We start from the raw sequence: 23195 nt of genomic DNA, 5'->3' as shown, positions 1-23195 counted from the left end.
TCTGGTCGTAGCTTCAGGCAAAGTCAGAATGCAAATGGGATATTTTTTGTATTCTTCTGATAATGATGAAAGCAATGATAGCTTTCACAATATAGCTGAAATTTGGCCACAATATTTCTAGATCAAATACTTTGAAATGGGAGGGAGGGGAACAAAACTACCCTTTCTTTCTGTGAACTGCCTGCACTTTTAAGAGTATCAGGCTTAATAAAGCCCTACTCTAAGCCTAGATTTTACACACACTATCTACAAGAGGTAACCTTGACAAGATGTGCACCTCTTCCCCTCATGCATCCATTTATTCCCAGTAACACTTTCACCGTGTCAAAAAAAGTGTGTCCCTCTTGCAGAGCCATTGCTTCTTGTAGCAAACCACGTTACGTCACAGAGCAGGTATCATGCATCTGTCTGCAGAAGCAGACCAGGAAACTGGGCTTAACAATATGCATACACTTCCAGACAGAATTTGGTGCAGACAGTGACATTTAACTGAAACTCAGCTTTTATCAAAATAGTAGCATAATACAAAAATCCAAGAACACCGGAAACAAGGAAGCTGCCGCCTTCCACGCACCGGGTAAAGAAAAGCCCCTCTTGCATAAATGGAGCAGCAGCACAGAACAAGCACAGACTTGGCTATACAAATACATCTGCAACAATCCTCCACTTGGCATCATACGGTAATGTTTTAACATCATACCAGTGATGGCAGAACCCAGTATTAAGTCATTATGCAAGCTAGTGGAGATCTCTTCCGTCTTACTCTGCTGTGCTTGCTTTAAATAAGTATTGTCATTCTGATTTGTCTTTGTAAATGCATCTTATACTCTAACAGTCACATTTAGTTAGAAGTAAAAAAAAAAAAAATTCAGTAGCCTGTACTGAGCCTTAGTACAGTCAGGATGACAGCAAAATACAAGGATGTCATTAAACTGCATATATTATAGAAAACAGGTTCACTTTGCATTTGAGTCACGTTTAATACAAGACAAGTTGGTTTGAACGGTGAACTGGTTCTATTTGGAACAAAGTATGGCACAGCTTCCCAATATTTATGCACATTTTGTAAATAACATTTTTTCTTTGCCATGATTATCGATTCGCCAAAAACAGTGTAACAGTCAAATGGGGAGAGTGAAGGAAAACAGACTTAGGAGAAGAAATTCAAAACAAGAAGTCTAATGATTGAAAATAAGTGACTTTTGTAAGAAACTTTATTTAATTTCATTTTAAAAAAAAGTATTCTTTCCTCAGAACAAATGCCACCTTAAAAAAAAAAAAAAAGAAGATTGCAGTAGCACACACTTGCACTCAGAGGAAAACATGCAAAACGGATGGCTGAAAAAGTTTTGCATAAAAATCCAAAGTCTCAGGTGAGAGTTTGCCCCCATCATGTGCCTTTAGGGGCCCCAGATCGTGAACAGCTTTCAGTGCAATGTTTCTTGCTTCCAATTGAGGGGGGAAACATGGCAGTAGCTCATCTGTGGACAGCTACGCTCTCCTGGATGGTTGAAGTAAAACCAGTTTCAGCTCTGTTTTAAAATAGCACTGTTAAATGGTTGCGGAAGATACAAACAATTCAACAAAATGTCAGAATCCAGTGAAAACATTTTGATTTCTACCCTGTGCCATACATTTCTTTAAAAAAAAAAAAATTAGACAAAAACAGATTTTATTAATACGCCCTCTTTAAATTTTTTATTTCTGAAAGCAGCTCTTAATGCAAATCAAAAGCAGTTCCTGAGTAACTGCAGTAAACAGTGTCTTTTAAATAGTTTTGCGCCTCAGCTCTTCTGTTTTGGTTCGCTCTTGTTCTTCTCCCTAGTTTTCAAGTTTAATCTCAGTTCTTTTTTTTTTTTTTTTTTTCCAAAAAATGTGCAAGTTCAGTTAGCATCTTTTCCAGAAGTCCATAGGTTGCAGGTCTTCCTGCAACAACTATAAGATCTGCACGTGTGCTAGGTTGTACTCCTATCCCTATTGCAGATTTTTGTTCTCAAACCTGTACAGCATGCACTCTCACGTCTTCTTCAGCATACGCCGGGACTGCCACGTGTGGAACTTATTGTAGGCTGTCTGCAGCATCTCTTCTATATGACTTATCAACTGAAAGATTAAGAGGGAAAAGGAAGTAAATGTCACAGCTACTGGAGAATACATCACCCTCCCTTTGATCAAACACACTCAGTTGGATTATTCCCTTCGTTCACTAGAAGTGATTTCACTAAGATCAAGGGGGTATGCCAGATTAACAGAGAAAGGACTTTGAAGCTCTACTGTGAAGTCTGTGTTGAGGGGGTAATTCACAGTGACTAAGCTGTGAAGGTTCAGGGAAATAGCACTTGGTTGTGCTGTTTTCCACTATTTAGGCTATGACCACTTCAAATCCGGAATGGTGGGAGACTGTTTCGAAGTAGCTGAAGTCCTAAGTCATGACAGAAGTAGAAAATGAAACATGACTTCCGTCTTCTGCTGGGTAATCTATTATTGAGCAGTGTAGAAAAGGAAAGTCAGAGAATAGTTAATTATGTAACTAATTTCCCTCTGCCAGTTTCCTAGTAAACAAATTTAAGATGACCCAGAATAAGAAGCAAACAAAGCCACCATCCTTTGATAATTATGATTCACATTAGTAACATGCACCATTGTAATTAGAGTATTTTTCCCTTACATTTGTGCTTAAATACTGTCTCCGAATCTTTTCTTGGAATGGGCAGAGCTTTGTAAGCTGAAATCTTTCCAAGTTGCTCCTCATTTTCACAACCTGAAAGAAAGGAACCAATCTTGTAATCATTTGCACAAAACACTTTGTAAGTAATTCTGGGGCATGCTTGAAATATGTATGGTTCAAGGAAGAAAAATTCCTAAGTCATCTGTCTCTAACTTAAAAATTAAGTCCATATTTGTTTTTGAGGCAAGTGCAATGTGCCTGAAAATGCAGCGTAGCAATGTCATCATTATTTGTCAGCAAGTAAAACAGATAAGATGTTAACAAAAACACCCTTTTTGCTTCAAGCAAAGACTATACTGTGAGTTTTCTGGTCACATTTTGCAGCAGTAAAATCTAAGATGAAGGCACTCTGTTCTTAGAAACAGTACAGATTTTGAAGCTGAGTAACTTTACAGTGGATGGAAGGATAAGGAAGATTTCCTGTAAGCATTACTGTGGCAGTTATGTCTTAGAGTAGAAGAAGGAGGGGGACTGTAGTTTTATTTTAAATTGGCAGTGTTAAATCTGTGGCTGGCCTACAGCTGACAATTATGTTAGAAACTAGTGAACAGCCAACGCTCCTACTGGGGGTTAAGAGGTACGCAGATGATTGTAGCAAGTAACACCAGCAGAACTGCTGATAAATGTAATGTTTTATATTGTTTTGTGACCTTTAGCTCTAAGGATGAGTAAGTGCTCACTTAACACGTGTGCGTTAGCTCTAGGTTTCAAGTTAATGACAGTCATCTTAAACCATATCTGGCCATATCATAACCAGAGTCACACGAGGAGACCTTACCTTTTCTTCTAGGAATGGTGTGTTAACAGGAAAGCAGGACCAGAAGTGTCTTAGCAGTTCCCCTACTGCCACATACAAATGTTTTAATTCAGACTGAATGTCATTTGGCACCATCTCTGCAAAAGGAAAAAAATGTTTTTCTGTATCACTCAAAACTATGATACATAAAGTGAGAAGGTAAGGCTAATGGAGGAGCAATGTAATACACATTTCTGATCAGAATCACAGAAAGACTGGCTGGGAGGGAACTCTTGAGGTGCTTCACACCTGAAGGAGGTGTGCTAGCAGTACTGGATCAGGTCAGCTGCTTATTTATGGCTAGCATGTGTGGAGGCTTGTATATTACTCAGGCAGATGTATGCCAGGCAAAGGATGGACATCATGCTTTAATCCAGAACTAGTAAATGGGGCAGCATGGACAGTTCTATTCTAAGTCTAATATTAAATGGACTGTACAGCAGATAATGCAAGCTAGTGTAATTTTTTTTTCCCTCTCTCACTGGCAATGAGAAAACAATAATGACACTTGTCAGATACAACACATAAAGGAATAAGGAACTATCTTTCAAACAGTGTCTTAAAGTAAAAATGGTAACATGGTTAAAAAACAGGGAGGGTACCACAACCCTAAAAAAAGAAACAAAAAAAAAACAACCCACAGTCATTGAGAATGACAGGAGCAGTCATCTCAACAGTCCAAAGGGAACTCTAGGATAAGGCTGTTAAAAGAAAAGGTGGTCTGGGTTGAAGGGGAATGTCAGCTGGGGAGGGTAAGAAAGCTTCCTTACTGCTTGATGACTCCACTTATTACCACTGGGAATGCATACTTTTTCAGCTGTCTGAATAGTCTTTGCTATCCTTCAGATCAAGTACAAAACAGGGAAACTATTCTAAACCCTGCCTTGTGAGAGCAGAAATTCATCTGCTGTGAGATGAAAGGGAAAGGAACTCAAGGTGGCATAAATGTGACAGTGGGGGATGGAGTAGGCAGGTGGAGATGAGAGGAGGATGGGTTGCTTGTTTGTCCTTGCACTCCACAGGTAGGTCATCCTTTCAGCAAGCTGTGGATTCTAATTCAGGCTGCAGAAGTTCCACTAGTTCAAAACTCCTATCTACAGTACACTTCCTTGGAGTTCTCTCAAAGTATGTCATCATTAAAATATAGAGAAAAACAAAATAAAAATGCTGTACACACAAAACCCATCAACTGTACGGGACTCGGTACTGGGTGCATCATTTCTCACTTGCTCTGTGAAGTTCTGTCACCTACTTGCCACAGCACAGTTTTAGCCAGCGCCGCCTCTTAGTTGGGCTGCTTTGCTTTTTTTGCTGTTTTTGCTTTGCTTTTGTTTCTTTAACCAGTGTTATTCCAGTTACAGTCCAGCTTCTAAAATTTCATGTATCAGTGTAACATAATCTAAGAGGGAGATAAAACAGCAAACTGCTCTGTAATGTAATAAGAAGTGATTGAAGTATTACATATCTCAAATCCTTACGGTTTATGGCTTGCTGTGTTCCACCCTGCATAAGTGCTCCTCCAGGTGACAGGACTGCAATTGTGCTAGTAGCATCACCACTTGAAAGAACCTGAAAGCAAAGAGGGAATGAATTTTTGCAGCAATACCTTAAAAATAAATCACAGGTTAGCTCTAACTGGGGAGATGCAACTGGGGACATACAATAGAAATCCTGATGAAGAGCTTACTGTACTGCAGAACTAAATGCAAGCATTCACTCCTTTTTCAGAGAAAGCTCCCCAATTAATGAACACATCTTTACCTAGTATGTGAACTGGCTGTGCAAATTAAGATGAAGTTGATTTTTACAATACAGATTGTGGCAACTCAGCCACAATTGTGGCTCCTTCTCTTAGGGCCAAATGTGGGTTTATGAAGAGAGGAAGTTCAGTTACTGGCTGGTGAGGATCAGCTGGTGGCGCTGCTGCCCTCCAGTTGCCAGGAAAGAGTGCAGCCCAAGGAAAAGCAGGTCCTGCACTTAAATGCCTTCTGGGACAACGACCCATTGAGTTATATACTGCATACAATGACTTAAGGCCATTACCTCCTAAAGTTCAGAGGGTGGGATCAGTAATATTTGCCAGTACTTCAAGTCAGCTAGCCTGTATTTTATTACTTTACGTTTTCACTATTACTTCAAAAGAACATGGTAACAGTAGAATATAACTGAATATCAGAAATGCTGCTTTTTTCAGTTCTTTCCTTTTTTTCATGTTTAGATCTTAAACACAATATTTGAAAAGGTACCCCACCTGAAGTTGTAAAATAAGCTTGACATTAAACTATTTGAGATTACAAAGTTTATCTTGAAGAATTTAAACTCCAGTAGTCGAGACAAAAAACTGTATAGAAAGAAGATGCTAACATCAAGAAAGGAATTTCTGGAAAATTCTTACATACCTGAGTTAGATTGGGTACATATGCTTCCATTTCTTGCCTAATACTATGAAAAGAATTAATTATATCCTGACTGGTTGCATATTGCTGTGATTGAATTGGAGTTGGACCATGATAATACCTGTGAGGTAAGGAGAGAAGTACATTGATAACAGTGTTCATAAAATGGATGCCAAAATCAGTGGACAGTAGAAATGTTTCCAGTTTGGGATGCTTTGCAACTGCTGATGTTGCTACCTAAATCCTATTTACTGACGTAAAACATAAAATGCAGTGCCACGTGGCAAGAGGGAAGGGTACGGCAGCAATAGAGGCTGCAATTTCTATCACTGAATCTGCAAGCAAGCTCATGAAAAGCTCTGCCATCCACTGTGCTCAGTTTTGGGAACAGCGTTGTAGCAAAGGACTTCACACCAATGTGAACCTCAGACAAAGGAAGTAACGTGTATGTTTTAATTGGTTCTCTTTGTGGCATCTGTCCTTCTCTATGGTTCTCAAGCTTAATGGTCTAGAAAACAAGAGGACAATTACTAGAACAGTAACAGACCAGTGACCGGCTCAAACTATTCCCATGCTGCTTGTTTTGCTTGGAACTGTAAATGTACACATCACACTCATTTCTCTACTATGAGCTGCAGCAAAGTGCTGAACTATGACAATCAGTCTCTTAAGACTTAAATAGAAATTACATGTCAAAGCCTTCCCAGCAGGTTTACAGAAACTCGCTGAAAAGCGAAATGAAATCAAAATACAAATTTAAATGGAAGTGCTTGGCTGAGTAGCACACTGGGAACTACATCTCCTGATTCTTAAGTCATCACAGACTTGCCATATCAAATATACTGAAATAGCCAGCATTTACTGTTAACTTACCTGTCAGATTTCTTTAAATTTAGTGCAATAGTTTTAGTGCTATTATTCATCGCTAAATCTTCATATTCAATGGATTCCTGTAGTTTCACCTACAATAAGCCAAAAAATTACAGACATTACTAATAACACAATTTGATGAGTTTGGTGTTTTTTTTTCTCACTTCAGATTTTTTTTGAGTGAAAGGTTTAGACACACCTTAATGAAACAAAATTACCTGGAACAGTTTGTGTCTACCTTCCTGAGGGAGGTGTGACCAATGCTGTTTAACGTGTACAGTTTTGTACATGTTAGTCTTGGCATTACTGCTTTTTCTGTAGATTGTCACCAAAACTTGCAGTCCCTGCTACTTCCAGGAAGTGTTCTGCTAATACACACACATTCTTTGTTTTCTCTACTTAAGTCATTTACCTCTATGTAAACAGAAATAGTAATAACTTAATTGCTGGAGTCCAGGAGTATAGGACTGACGCAGCAATAATTATCCAAGCTGTTTGGTGACAACAGCACTAGAGCATTAGTGGTGAGAGGTAACAGGACAGCATCAGTGGACTTCAAAGAATGAGAAACCTACCTTTAGAGCCTCCTACTGTTATGCTCTTTTCTCATTCCTCTCATCATCATGCTTGTTCCAGGGCTCGTATGTTTATCCTTCTAATTAAAACTACCTTTCTTGAAAGTCAAAGCTGTTGCCTTCTTCAACATTTAACATGTGTTCTATGCTCTTTTCTTAGCAATATATGAAGGCTTTGAGTCAACCTATTTCAACTGTCAATTCTAGCAAGGATTATTGAATCTCTGCAGCAATTACAGTATTTTCTCTCCACTTTGTGAGTTCCTGTGGTTGTTCTAAAACAGGCTGGTGCTCTATTTCAGTGCACTATGCATCACCACTCTTTGTTTAACCTTCCTCCAGCTTCTAACCTTGAGATGAAGGCTGCTATGTGTCAGTTCAATCATTCTCTATACATTTGATAGGTTAATATTGACTCTCAAACACCCTACTCCTTTCAAATGGATGTTTTCTTCAACTGTTCAGGCAAACAGCAAAAATACAACCGCACAGTATGGAAAAAAATACTTATCAGAATCATGCTGGAAACTTTTGCTTTCAGGGGGCCCTACTAAACAGATCAACAGCACAATACTTCAGGGTGTAGTATGTATCTACTAACAGATGTTCTTATTCTCAAAGCTTCTCACTTGCCCTTAGTTATTTAGCTTAGAAGCATACAGAGTAACAAGTATTGTTTTAGGTGCTTCTTAAAACACATAATAAACCTTCAGCAATGTTTTAAGAGACAACATCCACTTTCTTTCAACTAGAATGGCATCTAACTTTATACCTTTTTCATTGGTGGTTGAAAGAAATCTGAATCCCTGGAGTTTCCATCCGTACTGCTGGTCTCACTGTAATGGTCATTTTGTGCTTCTCTTAAAATAGAGAAACAGCATTAAGAAGAATTCACCTTACAGGAAATTTAAGACACAAGCTAGAGACAAAGTAAATATATGCTTCAAAAATACTTATACTGTACACCAGCTTCCCCCCCTTGTGTCTTCTCTGGAAGAAGTTTATGTAGATAAATGGAACCAACAACTCAAATAATGCTTTGTCCAGGAGGAAACTAAGTAGCAGGGAGTTTCTCCCTTCCTGCAGAAATAGTGGCTTGCCAGCAGTGCAAGTGGGACATGGCAAAATCATGCAAATCAAATGATTTGCATATGTACTTATGCCTATCACACACTAGCAGGGCTATGGGAGCACTGAGAATCTGCTGTTTTAGAATAAATATTACTTTTTTTTTTTTTTCCTCTCAAAACTGAGGAGTAGAGACATGTATTATCCAAAAGAGATTGAGATCCACTGGTCCATTTGGAAAATATGAGAATGTTGTCAGAGAGCTCAGCTATACAGAAGAAAGTATTTGAGATCTCTCACATGTAAGGTCTGTAGGACCTGGATACAGTAATCTACTAGGTGGTTGTCTGTAAACTAGCTGTACAGCAGACCTCACATCAAACCCAAACCCAATTCACTCCCCTCTTTTTTTTTTTTTTTTTTTTTTTTTTTTTGAGTTTCACCTGTGGATTTTACTATAAACATATGTAACCAGACAAGACACTTTTTTTGGTTGTTGTCTTAATTTCAGTTGGGAAAGAAGTATTCAGAATGTCTGGTATGACACTGTTTTTGGTTCTAGGACAAAAACAATGTTGGTAACAGTGATGTATGTTTATAGTTGCTGCTAAGCAGTGTTGTAGAGCCAAGGCCATTCTCAGCAATGAGCCTAAGGAGCTGGGAGGAAACAATTAGGACAGCTGACTTAAACTGGCCCAAGGGATATTCCATACCTTATGACATCATGTGGAAGGAGAGTTGAAGAGGGTTCATCTGCCTCTCTTCTGCTGCTCAGGGGGCTAGGTGGGCATTGGTTTGGGGGTGGTGAGCAATTGCTTGTGTACCACTAGTTGTATACATTTATATGTATTTCTCATAACTATTTCCCTCAACTCTATCTCAGTAAATAGTTTTATCTCAATCCACAAGTTCTATTTTTTTCCCCCCGGTCCTGTCTCCTTTGCTACTGGGAAGGAGGAAAGTGAGCAAACAACTGTGTGGTGCTCAGCCACCTGCTGGGTTAAACTACAGCAGTCAGTCAGGGACAGGATGCTACCCCAGATAAACCTTTAATTTGATCCACACAAGTTATATCAATGTTTTTACTTCCTTGTTTGCCTTCTCCCATGCAACCCACTATAGGAAGCCACAATAGATCCACTCCTGGAAGGTGGCAGGAGGAGCCCCTGAATCAAATCTTCTCCTTGATGCAGCCTTCAGCAGGGATAGAGGAGAGAGCCAGAAACATCCTTTCCATTTTTTTCTTTTATGTTTGTAGAGTAGGAGAGCAACTCAGCTAAAAATAGCACCTGTCATCTCAGATCTGAAGAACTTTATAGAAAGTAAAATAGAACCTAATAGTACTTTTATTTCCAGAACATAATAGTTCATTCATAAAAATTACAGGAAAGGGCTGGATGAGTAACAGCAGATGTATTTTCCTTCTGGAAATTCTTTAATTTGTTAAAAATACTTAGCTTTTAGGCAACATTGAAACTTACTGTTTTCTGAGGCCAGCTGCAAGGACCATGGCACTGTGATGATTAAAGCGTTTTATAATGGCAGCATTGCTACTTTCTCTAGCAGTTTTTGAGGCATTTGATGTAGAGGCCACAGGAGCAACACCATAGCCCTGTAAAGAGAATAACACTGGTTACCTCCTCCTCCTGAACCTAGAAGACCATTCTGTTTTCCAGTGAGTCAGGAAGCCATGCCATCTCCTCTGAGTTTTATTGGTACTGTATCATCATCTGAAGCATTTTCTTACCTTCCCCTGACTGTGACTCCCAGGTGCTTTGGGGAAAAAACCTCCAGAGATTATTTTATTCTGCTAACTCATGGCAGTTCAGAGGTATCTTAAGAAGAACAAATAAATCTCAAAAGTATATTTTATAGGACTATAATCTGCTGTAAATTAAAACTAGCTTAAAAAGGAAACCACCTGTACTAAACAGACACTGATAGCAAGTGAGAAGTAGCAACTGATTTATGGACTCTTTAACACTTTGTGGAACACCAGCGGCCCCCAGGCTAAGCGTCAGGAAGATGTGATAGCACTGGGAATTCAAGAAACCTCAAGCCTTAATGCTGGCAGCATTCCCCAGTTACCAAGTGGCTGAAAGCCATTCACTTTAATCTGTACTCGGTTTCATGCTTGCAATTAACCAGCATCAAATGCAAAATACAGCACTTTGCACAGCACTTCAAACATGCATATTCTCGACTCCTATTCTAGTTTTAGAGTGATAGCTCTGTACAGCTCAAGGAAGAAAAAGAACCTTTTGAAACAAAGCACTATTATTAATTATAACTTAAAGATTTAATTAAATTAGCTGCAGAAAATGTATCCTTCAATATTTCATATTGTGGTACATTATAAAAATTGTTTTAGTTTATACTTAAAGGCAGGTAACTTCAAGTTAGGATATTTTTTGCAAAATACAATAATTAAATCTAGATAAAATTCTATACAGCATGCATAAAATTAAGCAGAATGTAACAGCAACACTCAAAGTAAGGAGAAAGGCTAAAACTTTTTTTTTCCCATTTTGCATTACTTTTCTGCACGTGGCCCCAGGTTCTAAAAGTTAGGAAGAAGCCAGAGAGAATCTGCTAGGGATAGAAAAAAAAAAGCCATACTAAGTGAAAGAACTCATTCTGAAAAGCAAGAGGTGCTGCAGTATACCCAGCACATTAACACAGGCAGTTGGGCACAGGCTTCCTCACACGCATACAGCTGTGTAAACATTGAGTACTGAACAAGTGCAGCAGCCTTTTAAGTGATGTGTTTTGGAAACAGCATTTGTAGTAATTTGAACAGGAAGGACCCAGTTTCCCCTTAAATTTGTTTTTAGCAACTACTTACTTCATCTAACGTTCTGTCTTCCAAAGCTGTTAAATCTATCATAGGGTTTTTCACTCCTTGAGACACCATTGCTTTTAACCCTGTATGGGAGCAGCAGAAAAAAAAAGCCACCACAAATGTGTGGGATTATTAGATTGTTATTTAACCTTTAAAAATCAATATGCTCAAATATCACCGATTAAATCTTTCAACCCTTTATAAAGTTCCCTTTGAAATAAGCAATAAACTTGGAAAATTGTTGTAAGAGATCAGCCTCCTAATTACAGCAGCTCTCATCAACTTCTGCTCATCACTGTACACTGTTCTGTATTAAAATGGAGGACGCTTTAGTACCAGTTGTTAGTAGAAACTTTTCTCTTTGAATTCTGGCACCGTATTGCTTTGGGTAGAATGGTACCTTAAGATAGCTTCTCCTTGTGAAAGGTTGTGGATTCCTAGTAGAATCCATATCCTGTCAGAATTCTAACACGTGCTAAGGAATGACATTAAGTGATCTTACCTCTTCATATGTCTGTATGATTAAATAACTTTACAGATTAGATATCATCTGACTTAAGTTTCTCTTAAAAAGGTGGACAGAATAGGAATGGCAACTCCTCTGGAAAATATGGGACAGGATCCATATTTTTCTGTTGCTAAACACTCCATTTATTATAAAAGCTGTACCAGCTGTAAGTTGTGCACAACCACAAAAGGAAGGTTTATGTAAACCGATTTATTCCGTAGTAACTGATGGCTGAGCATAATTGAACTGTCATGATGGTAAGTTACTGGAATTTATCACTAATTTTTGTTGCATGGGTTGTGATAAAGGGTATGTCTTGCACTAGCACATCCCCATTTATTTCGAGGAATGCATTTGTAGGCAGGCTAAGAATAGCAAAGCTACAGACAATTTCCAGTCACGATCTCTGCCTCTCCCTTCAACAAGATGTCCAATAAATGGACATAAGAAAACGCAGACTTCACCTTTGCAAGGTGTACTGGCTGTTCATCTTGCTCTGTAAGACTGCTAACAGCCTACTGCAGCAACCGAGTCCCAAAGCTTACCTTTCTCATCCAGTTTGGCACATTCAGCAAAGAGGTCTTTTGAGCCTGTGTTGAGTCTGTCCCGGTGGAAATAATGAGACTGAAAAAATCGCGTCCAGAATTCCCTTTCTGTCATGTTATGTGGAACATTTTCTGCATATTTCATTTTCACTGTGAACAAACAAGTAATGATTACAAGGTGTTCTGCAAATCTTCATACAGCGTTTTATTTTAGTATTTTCTTACTTGCTTCCTAGCTTTCTGTCTGGTGCTATTGTCATTCATGCCAGTTAAGTGTAAGGGAATGCAGAGGTTAAACACCAGCTAATGGGTACTCTTCTATGCTCTGCTATGCTACCTAATGCTCTGAAAAGAAATGCATATCACAAATTTGAATACTCCAATTTAAACACTCGCACAAGAAGTCTTAATTGACAGACTTCTAGTTATTCTCAAGATGGATCTAGCATTTTTAACCTACTGCCCAAATGAACCAGTGTCAGTGTCCAGTGTATTGGAAGGGAAGGGTGGAAATCACTCTTCCCCTCCAAAGAATTGAGATCCACGATACTCTGTACTGAGAGAGCCAAATCTCCACTTACAATTAAAAAGAAAAGTAGGTGGACAAATTAAAATCCTTTTGAAATGAAAACTCAATTTCATTAGTTGAAACGTATTTTAGCACATGCTTCTTCCCATCCCTCCTCAAATTAAGGAAACTTGGTAGGGAAAAATCATCCAGTTCTTTATACTTCAAGGCTTTGACTTCCTGCAGTAAAGTGGTAATAAGCAAATCTCACATGAATGTATTTGTAAAGCAATGCACTACTCTTACCTGCAGGATATGTTCGAAATATGGATTCAATGATATCTGAAGTCAAATTGTACCTCAGACCATTGCAGCCATCTGTTTGAGGTCGTACGTCAGCCTAAGAAAAAGCACACGGGGAGGAGAAACAGCTTAAGTCTGAATATCTTCTGTAAGAGGAGAAGGAAAATACTGGCATTCTGCAGTCAAATTCTGCTGCAGATAAATAATCTTCTTCCTACAATAACCATAGCATATTTGATCATAAATAGATATTTACAGAACACAAAAGTGTGCATTAATTACTTTATTATACTTACTACCTAAGGGATGATTCAAGGAGACTAAATTTTAAAGATGAAAGCAAGAACAATTGAGAGGTAGTTAGTTTAATATATCCAAGTAAAAATAGGCATATGTACTGTGTATGCCTAATCTTTTGGTGTTTACTCAACAATTCATCTAGTGAAGAATCAGTAATAGTTTATGGCTGTTATTCCTCTTTTTATATATTAAAAGCATCTCAGTACAAATGGTAACACTGAACTTGAAAACTGCCTTGGCTAGAACCTGCAACTTGGAGTTACCTCTTTAGGAATTTCTGGAGCCAGTAAGCACAGTCACATTCTCTGTAAGAGGAGAAAGCAGGTGCCGACATATTCTGGCTTTTGTCTTTTTTTCAGCACGCTCAAATTCTTGTTATTTAGGGGGGAAAAGTGAGTGTATAGCAGGTATGTCAAAAAACAATTCTCATCTCCTCCTTTCCACCCAAACCTCTGCTGTGTGCACAAGTCATTACAGAGACAGAAATGGGATGTCTGTTAACAAATCGTTATCTGTACGAGTTCTGTGTAAAAACATTGGCCTGTGGGAGGAATGTGAAGACTGTATCTGGGTTATAGTGTCTTAAGTTGTATTGAGATTCTACATGGGGTAATGTAACTGTGAGCTGGGGGAAGAGATGGAACAGGCTTTCAGATGTACAAGTTGGGTCTCTGAGCAGCTGAAAGCATGTGCCAGATTAAATAAAAACACAAACGTGGGGAAAAAATAAGACCGTTTGTGTGGGACTCTTTGCAGCTTCACTTATGCAGGTGGACACTGCAAGAGATGCTTTTTAATTTATTGCATTAAGACACCAATCCAGTGACTAAACTTGTCTTTTTTTCCTATTATATGAAAGATGGAACAGCAGTTTAAACAGCACCTGTGTGTTACATCTTTAAGTTAAATCTGAGCAAGCTAAATCAGTACAGTTTTGAGGTTGCAGATATGCACAATACCTTTACATTTTTTCCTCCTTGATGCTTGAGGTACCCGGAAAGAACATTCAAGTATATAGGAATAAAGTACAGGAGCAGAACTCTCACTTCCCCATTTTGTTTGCTCTAAAATGCTTTCAATGAGAGGTTCAACATACCAGAAATGCTGCAGAGATGCCCACATCCTGCTTACTAGGTGCTGCAGAATTATCCCCTGCATTCAGGCTTAAACGGTTGGCCCAGAATTCTTCAGCACTGATTACTTGGCTCACAACAAGGTCTTTATAGAGCTGAAACAAAACAGGATCTTCTTGCAGCATTCTGGTAAAAGAATGTATTGAATAGAATTGAAATGCTGCAGGATAAATCGCTAGGATTTCCATAGCTAATATGAGTTCACAACAGGAACAGAAACTAACTTTTCTTTTAAAAATGCTGTGTTTCTTAACAAGAATGTGTAACCAACCAACCTCAATAATGATATTTGTCTCAAAAGAACAAAGAAAGGGTTCAAAATCTTTCAGGGGTAGCATTAAGTGCTAGAAAAAGTAACGCCTAGGAAAGCATTAAGGTGGGATTAATGTCTTGTCCTTCAGTATGGTGAAGCACGTGTCTTTGCACGCCCTGGACTGCAGTCTTCTGAACCACAAAAGCAAAATTAATTTTCCTGAACTTGAATAACAAAGGTCATATGGTAGAAAAAGGGGATTGGGACACTGCCCAATTCTTGATTAAAATGTTAAAATTTGGTACCTACAGTTCTCTATTCTAGCACAAGAGTACATATTACAAAGTATGCATGATACCTTAAGATGGCATATTACTGTGAGGTCTTCTGGCTATTTCTGTTGGTGACATCACTTAACTTTCACGTGCAGCACAAGTGCTGCAGAAACATTCAGTATTGCTGCCTCCATCCACCAGGGGATAATATTTACAAAAGCTACAATCCAAATGACAACTACCATCGTTACTGTCCAAAATGCAAACAATGTATGGATCAGAAACTTCAGCTGATTCGTGTGCTTCTTTTCATGAAGCTGCATACCCAATGTGAAGCCCAGCAGATTATTTACTGGGATCCATGTATACGTATGGACAGTTAGGCAAAAATCTCAACAAGCTTAAGCATGTTTCTCAGGATACTGATTGTGAACAAAAGATAAACAATGAGGAGTCTTATGAATACACGGGACATACTATGTAGACATGGGAAGAATGGGGATAAATGACAATTTGGACTGAAGTCTGCAGCTGCTTTGAGGGTGAAGTAGGATGAGATAGAAATGGTAGCTTTCTAGGACAAAACGTGCCTGGTGTGTTTTCACACCATGTTACTCTTCCTATTCAATTTTTCTTCTTAGAAGTACAGATTAGTGACAATGACTACAAGTTAGAGCAGCAAACAGTAGTCTGTTCAATTTGAAATAGCTCATTAGATGTTGGAGTTTTCATACACCTCACCCCTTTCTATCAATAAATGGAAAAAGTGCCAGAGGGACTCAGAATGCAGAACACTTCCAGAATAGGTTGAGACTTTGGGCCTCATCTGTTCCAAACTAAGCAGTAAAGTCCTATTACTGGACTTGGGATACAACTGTCAAATGCACAGACTGCATACAGAGACTCTGCCTCTTCTGCTTCCACTTTTCTATAACTAGAAAAGCTTTTAATGCCAAAAGATAAAATACTATAAAGCTCCATTTAGGGGTGCAAGGACTCAGAGCTGAGGCTGTACAACTACTCACTATTATCACTGTCAGAGAAAAGGAAGGAGCAATAAAAAAACTGTTTGGTAATAGTGCTGAAGCAGTTTGCACTGCTGTAGATGCTGACTGTCCCAGCAGTACTGAAAACAACAAAATAACTCATATCTATTAGAGCTACTACACAAAAGCTCTTGCCTGTGTAAAGATTTCCCTTTGTGAAGATTTAATCTGCCTGGTGAAGCAATATTCCTATTTTCTAGAAAAAAAAAATCCAAAACATTTAAGTTTGCTGTAGCTTTGAACTAACCTGTCTTTGAAAATGGAAGCTAGTGGGTGGAGGATTCACATGAGATGCCAGTGAAACTCATCTGGAGTGGCAGAGAGAAGTATGTCCTATGCCCACAAGGACCAGTTTGAAATGAGCATTTCAAAGGTATCTTAAAAGCCCTTCTGGGAAAATGACTTGGTTCCTGAAACTCTTTTCTTCACATTTATTTTAGAATAAACATCCTGTATGCCAAATAATAAACTACTGCATATCAACTGAGATGCATGAAAAAAAAAAACCAACAAAAACAACAATTTAGTGGAGTTCACAAGATAGCAGGACAGAAGATTCATCTGGGCAGGCAGGGAGGAAGGAGTGATTAGGGTACGCAGGGAGGGTGGGGGACAGGGGGGAAGGAAGGTAACAAATTCTGGCGAAAAAAAAGTGCTTAAGTGCTTGCAGCTTATTAAACTGGTAAGTATGTACTCAGGAATGCTAAAGAGACAGACTGCCACTTGGGTGCTTTTATCTCATTCAGGTATGAAAGGCTGATTGCCTTCACACCTTGAGAAGTGCCACTGAGAATGCAGGGACAGTCTCAACATGTTACAGTTATGTAAACCCTGAGGACTGAAACTGAAAGTGGAAAGATTTTCACCAACGCAACATCACTAACGATGCTGCAATACAACTTCACAGCTGATGGCAGAAACACACTATGGTTAAATAAGAACTAAGAAATAAGAAAAGCAGCTTTCAGATTCCCTTTACCTGTTCTTCTCCTCAAGTTCTTTATTAGCTTTCCTCTTGAATTTGGGCAAGAGTTGTTGAAGAAGGTCTTTTACCGCATCTCGCTCCTTCACTGCTGTGCTTTCGTTGGAGAAGTGAAAGTTGGTTGTGTCCCCTGCATGCAATACTAGCTGAAGCTGAATTTTAGCTTTACCTTCTGGACTGATTTTCTGGCCTAGATTGCACAGAGAGTATTAATTAGCAAGAGACAGCAAGCTTATAGTGGAAAGTCTCTTCCCTAGAGTATTTGGTTATAAGCAAATACCCACATCCTCCAATTAAATATCATTACTGTGTGTGTGAACTCCAGCCATGCAAGTAGAACATCGTCTTCCCCTTAAATTAGTATCATTGCTGCATGGTCAGCCCAAAACACAGGACATTGCCACCAGCAGCCCATCGCTCAGTATCCTTCCACCAAACCTCAGGAGCCTAGATTTATCTCTGCATTCTCTACATTCTCTGTTGGGTAAGCCAGTCACCTGGAGGCTTCAAGCTGGTACAAGTCCAGGCTGCTGCTACTGAGAGGTGACAGCCTCATGTCCCCTCTCCACCCCTTCCTGCTGCCTCTCCTGTCCTGGTGTTAATGTTTGTACAGTAACCAAAACCAAGGAAGTGATCCACTGAGAAGCATCCCCTTTTGTTTTTCCAGCTGGATCAATTTCCACAGAAGAACAGTACTAAGAAATCAGGGTGGGGTAACAGGATGCTGACAGCAAAAGCATGCTGGTTTCAAGTGGTTTGCTAAGCAGTTAGCCACAGGTATTCCTAAAAGGTGATCCCAATGCCTCCAAGGTGCTGCTACACCCTAATGACTCATAAGGAAAACTGGACTTCTTCCTTTTCTGTAACTAGAGGGAGAAGAGGCTGGAACAACTGTGCTTGTGGATCGTAAACAACTGCATTTATGGATACTGTCTTCAACAGAGCACTGCGAACAGCACTGACCTAACTTCCAATCTTGTGCCCTTTCTGTAGTGCAACTAGGAGAATGGAAACGAGTGTCACCACTGAACAAATGCCCCCCTCCCTCCATCCCATTTTTCTTTTTTGGATTGTAAAAAGACATAAAAAAAACACCTTTCATTTAAGTCATAAGGACTTCTTTGCCTGCACGCTTCAACATCTAATATATAAGCTACTTACACATAAGCTAAATAGCTGGATAAAGCCTTCACAAAACTGAACATAATGAGTGAACAGACTATTTATCACAAGTGTATTTCAGAAAACAGCAACTTAGATTTGATTTACTACATCCACTTTTGTTCATGCTGCAGTACCTGCATATAACTTCTGACAGCAATGCTTACTAAGGCTGAACCAAGCGATGCACACAACATGCTTCATTCCTTTTTTGGCATTGCAACACATGGAACATTCATACTAATTGTAGCCAGAAAAACAGCATATAGACATTTACTGTTCAGTTGTGACTTGCAAGAACTGTGCAGCAGCAAATGCTTCTTTGGTAAATTACTGTCAGGCCAAATTACAGATGCTAGCACTTCTGAAGTTATGGTCAGCTGGGTGAAAATATAAGCCACGTTCATTTTATAAGCAGATTGGAACAGCCTTAGATACATAGCTTAAAAGACTTAATAGACCAGCTTAATAGTTTCTGTGTTAGGTTTGAATATCCTATACTCTTTCTCAACCCTCCTCCCACCCTTCCCTCCACAAGCATATGGCATAGATGATTTGCAGAGTATAGAAGCTCTGCTGTCACATCCTTAACAAACCAATAATCATTCACTATGGTCCTGATCACTGCTGCTGTATAGAACAACCCAGCCAAAGCTCCAGATCCTTGAAACCTTCCCAAACAACACACCAGTGCTTTAGGGCAATATGCTTTGGGTTGTATGTCAACATTTCTTGAAATACTACTCACTGAAGTACCTACTGAAATAGGGAATGTCTTCACTTACATTTTATGTCTGCATACATGTGGCTGACTGTGAAGCGGTCTTTGCCTTCGGGTGCCCACGCTATCCTCTCAGCCATAAGGTACAGAGCTCCATCCTGCTTCTTCTGGCGGACCTTCTTTACAATCAGTAACACTTCTTCTGATGACGTTGCCATCGTGGCTACAAGGAGCTACCAAAACATACAGTAGAACTAATTATTATCATTATTTGCTGTAATTCTCTTACTTTTCTTGTCAAGGCACTATGGCTTGTACGTACTTGTTAATGCCCACATCATTTTTGAACCATTCCAGACAGACATGCTCCCCACTGACAACACAATTAGCAAATCTATTTTAACAGAATACTGCCAGCTATTTAAATAATTCATGTAATTACATAGCTGACACTGCTTGTGCTCCAATAAAAGACCCCCCAAACCTTAAACTGATAACCAAGTTTTAATATTTCTTTACTATTCTTTGCAGATCAGGAAGAAAAAAAAAAACAAAGCTATGCAGAAACACAAACTGCAGATCTCCTCCGGCATTTGGCAGCGATTCCCTCAGCATGAGCAGCAGATGCTAAATCATTTCAGAAGAGGGAGGGATACAAGGTATGTGAAAAATCATGGATTTTCAGTTCTCTGCACTAAAGATAGCGCAGCTGGGTGACAGCCCTGCTCTTACTGCAGTGCTTTTTGCTGAGGGCTTCAACAATATTCTGTACATTTAACGTTGGCTGGGCAGCTCCCTACCCCTCTCCCCCTGAACACCAAGGGATAAAATGCTGTATCTGCTTCAAAAGAATGGGATTTTTCACCTGTCTCACATCCAGAAGCCTTTTAATACTTGCTGTAACATTTCCAGCAGTCATTATCCCTCGCTCTTTACATCTTCACCCTACAGCTTCAAATTTCTCAAGAGAATGAGTGCACCATAGGTATGCGCAGCAGATTCTATCAACATATTGTTGCACGCCCATCAAAAAATGACATCTTTGTTGAAAATGTTCTGTCTGTCCAATTAACATATTTTGTACACCATGAACTTTCCCACTGAAACACAAAACAGTATTTTCAAAAGCCAGTATGTTTTGTGGGTTTTAAGAGTACCTCTCATATTATTTGCTGGTGCCTGCATTGTACAGCACGTACAGCTTATCACACCAATATTACCTAGCACAGAATGATGCCTCTGAACATTTAAAATCAGAGGTGGGGGCATGCGGGGTTTTTATTTTTGAGATTTGGCTCTGACAGCTCGTATAGCAGCACAGCATTCTCCTCAGTACTGCAAACCCATCATCAGAACGTGTTACGTAAAATAGCGTATGGAAAGCTTTTGTGGTGAATGGATCCTGCACTTCAGTTTCACCCCTCTGTGGCATCTATCAGCTGAAGCCTCATCCAACACTTCAACAGTGCAGATCTCTGACTGTGGGGGTTCCCATCCACACCACTGCAGCAGCAACCACAACAGGCCGTGCCACGCTGAGCAGCCCCGCTAATGCTGCTTTCTCAAGGAAAACCACATGGCATCATTTCACAACAGCTTCTCAGCACAATCCATTACAGTCTCCCCAACAGCACTATTATCCTTCAGTGTTATTCGTGCTCCCGTTTTATGCAGAATTTTCTATCGTGGTCTCTGGTCTCCCATCAGCACCTCATCCTTACCAGAAAGAGACAGCTGCCCACATGTTCCAACAGACCAGAAACCTACATATATGCAAGACTGAGGATTTTCACTTCTTTCTGCCTTTACTTTGCAGTCCTTCAAGGATGTTATTATCAAATGCAAAAGAGACAAAGCCACAGAATGCAAAGGAATTTAAACTGCACAGAACAGAAAGAGAAGCATTTGGGGCTCACTGTGCTGAGTGCCTTGCTTTTGTACTGTGCTATTTCACCCACCTACAAGCAGCCTTTTTGCTGCGGCACGGAGCAACCAGCAGCAATTTCTTGCTGATAGCCGCAGTGCTGCCAGCACCATGCCTGCAGCATGCAGGCAGTGAGCACAGATCCCACAAGTGTCTCCTTCTGCCTGCTGGGAGGGCATGGAGGGCATACACTCATACTTATCACTGTCATGCTCTCTTTCTCATGCAGCAACTAATAGTGGCAGCAGGATCATAAAACTCACAAGCACAGCCAGCATCACACAAAATGTAGGAAGCCACCAGCTGTCTTTTGAACAATGTATCAGTAAAAAAAAAAAAAAAAAAAAAGGAACAATAATCAGGATTTAGTGAAACTACCATCTTTCACTAACGCAAACAAGATGGCTTCTCTTGTTACAAGAAGTACCAGTACAATTCTAAAATAGAATCTCACCCAGCTGTGAGAGCAGCATGAGGACACTCCTAGCTGCTGCTGAGAGGAAGGCCATGTCCTCACACAGCACGCTGTCTTCTTTTCTTTATTCAGACCTTAGGTACACTGTGGAGGTTAAAGCCCTCAGTGAGCTGCTCCTGCCTGCCTGCCTCATCATCATCATATCTGTGCTTGATCACTGTTCTGGAGCTTCCAGCAATTGGTGCTGCAGTTCGTGGCAGTGCTGCTCCAAGAAGCAAGGACTGCAATGTGCACAGGAGAAATTCTGCTGTTTTGCAGCTCTAATAGCAATTTTAGTCTGCTGCTGAAGACAGCAGCATTGGAGTCATTCAACTGCGAATTTCAGAAGAGATGTTTCTTTGGTTTAAAGCATCTTCCTGAATAGGATAACCAGACACAGGTTATTCCAAGTTCTCCAGTGACAGAATTTTTAAAGTGCTGGTTAATGGCTAGGAAGATCACAGGGATCAGGCAGCAGGCCTAATGCCCAGCTCCTATTTGTCATCGTGCCTGTCTGGGCTGGCACTGTTGGCTGCAGCCTGCAACGGGCAGGGTCTGTGCCGGAACAAAGTACGGGGTGCTGGCTGCTGACCACCTACAGCCACTCCTCCCCAACTCTGGAAGGAGGACCACCTGGAAACACCATCACATTCCAACAGCGATCTTTCCTCTAACACACAGCCTCTCCCTAACCACCGCTGCATTTCACAGCTCTCTTCTGAGAGCTCTCCAGTACCGCCGTCGCGCTCGGGTTATGAGCAGGAATAAAAGCAACCCTCAGGACTGTCACTGGCCCCGCTGGGGATGTGCTTGGGGTGGTAATCAGCCGGGGCAGCCGCGATCAGCTCCCTCAGGGCCGGTACCCGGCGGTGCCGAGGGCCCACGCCGCGCCGCAGACGCGAGGCCGGGGAGTCGGGAGGCCGGAGTCGCGGTCACGTAGGCCGGGCTCTCTGCGGGGCATCAACACGGCGGCTCTACCGCAGGGCCCGGCCCGCAGCACCGGGAGTGCCGTACCAGGGGGCTCCGGGCCGGGCCGCCTTTGTGCAGGGGCTGCCGCGGTGCCGGGCCCGGCCCGAGCGGAGAAGGCGGCCAAGGGAGCCCCGGGACGGACGGGCCATAGGCCACGGCGCAACCCGCCGGGCCGGGCTCGCCGCCCACGGACCTCCAGGCGTTTTCCTCAGTAAGGGCTGCTCGGGGCCCGGGGCGGCGCGGCGGATCGGCCTCGCTACCCTCACCGGCACCCGCAGTGCCCGCCGCCGCCTCTCGCGCGCCGCGCCGCTTACCGTGGGGCGGGAGCTGCTCCGGGCGGGCGGACGTGCGGGCGGGCGCTGCGGGCCGCGGGAGGCCGGGCCGGGCCCGGGGCGGTGCGGGCGCTAAGGGGGTCGGGCCGCCGCCGCCGCCGCTGGGGCCATGGGGCGGGCAGGGGCGGACACGTGACCGGAACGGGCCGCGAGGCACCGGCAGGGCGGGGGAGGCCGCGTCACGTGACGAGGACGCAGGCCGCCGATGCGCGTCCTCCGCGATCACGTGGCCGCTCTCCCCTCCCCCGCCGCCGGCCCCCCTTCACGCTCACGTGACGGCCCCTCCCCCGCCGCCATGACAGTGAGGCGGAGGGGGGAGCACCCGGGGGCTCGGCCGCGCCGCCGCCCCCCCGCCCCATCCCGCCGCGCCCGCCTCTCCCCCCCTTGCCGCCGTCACCCGGCCCCGCCGTTCGCGGGCGTCGCTCGTCCCCCGCCGTGGGGCCCGACGGTTCCGCCGCTCCGCTCCCAGGTCGGCGCCGCCGCGCTGCGGGGGAGGGGCCTCCCCT

General features: G+C 41.7%; 1 protein-coding gene across 3 annotated transcripts; it reads right to left on the bottom strand.

The window, feature by feature from the left end:
- Positions 1-1196: 1196 nt before the first annotated feature.
- GTF2H1 (general transcription factor IIH subunit 1) lies at positions 1197-22777 on the bottom strand. 3 transcript variants are annotated; one of them, XM_052696145.1, is made up of 16 exons: positions 22672-22777; positions 19075-19243; positions 17126-17318; positions 14536-14698; positions 13143-13236; positions 12329-12478; positions 11279-11358; positions 9915-10045; positions 9147-9212; positions 8138-8225; positions 6794-6882; positions 5924-6041; positions 5003-5093; positions 3507-3622; positions 2669-2761; positions 1197-2103 (listed from the first exon to the last, which is right to left on the bottom strand). In XM_052696145.1, exons 2-16 carry the CDS (start codon positions 19226-19228, stop codon positions 2017-2019), a joined length of 1713 nt encoding a protein of 570 aa, XP_052552105.1. In that variant the 5' UTR covers positions 19229-19243; positions 22672-22777; the 3' UTR covers positions 1197-2016. The 3 variants fall into 3 exon arrangements, with proteins under 3 accessions (XP_052552105.1, XP_052552106.1, XP_052552107.1); XM_052696146.1 differs by lacking the exon at positions 22672-22777 and adding an exon at positions 21389-21503; XM_052696147.1 differs by lacking the exons at positions 9147-9212; positions 22672-22777 and having other exon boundaries at positions 19075-19404.
- Between the last annotated feature and the right edge of the window lie 418 nt (positions 22778-23195).

Source organism: Tympanuchus pallidicinctus, unplaced genomic scaffold (genome assembly GCF_026119805.1).
Source record: "Tympanuchus pallidicinctus isolate F22 unplaced genomic scaffold, pur_lepc_1.0 scaffold3, whole genome shotgun sequence".
NCBI lineage: Eukaryota > Metazoa > Chordata > Aves > Galliformes > Phasianidae > Tympanuchus > Tympanuchus pallidicinctus.
This window is presented reverse-complemented; position numbering and strand designations above follow the sequence as displayed.

Bases quoted from the DNA above. Each gene is read 5' to 3' on its own strand.
- GTF2H1 (XM_052696145.1), bottom strand. From the start codon at position 19,228: ATGGCAACGTCATCAGAAGAAGTGTTACTGATTGTAAAGAAGGTCCGC. The intron at 11,359-12,328 runs GTAAGCTTTGGG...GCTCCCATACAG, and splicing joins TGCCAAACTGGATGAGAAAG to GGTTAAAAGCAATGGTGTCT. The intron at 6,883-8,137 runs GTATAAAGTTAG...GGCTTATTGTAG, and splicing joins TTCAACCACCAATGAAAAAG to GTGAAACTACAGGAATCCAT.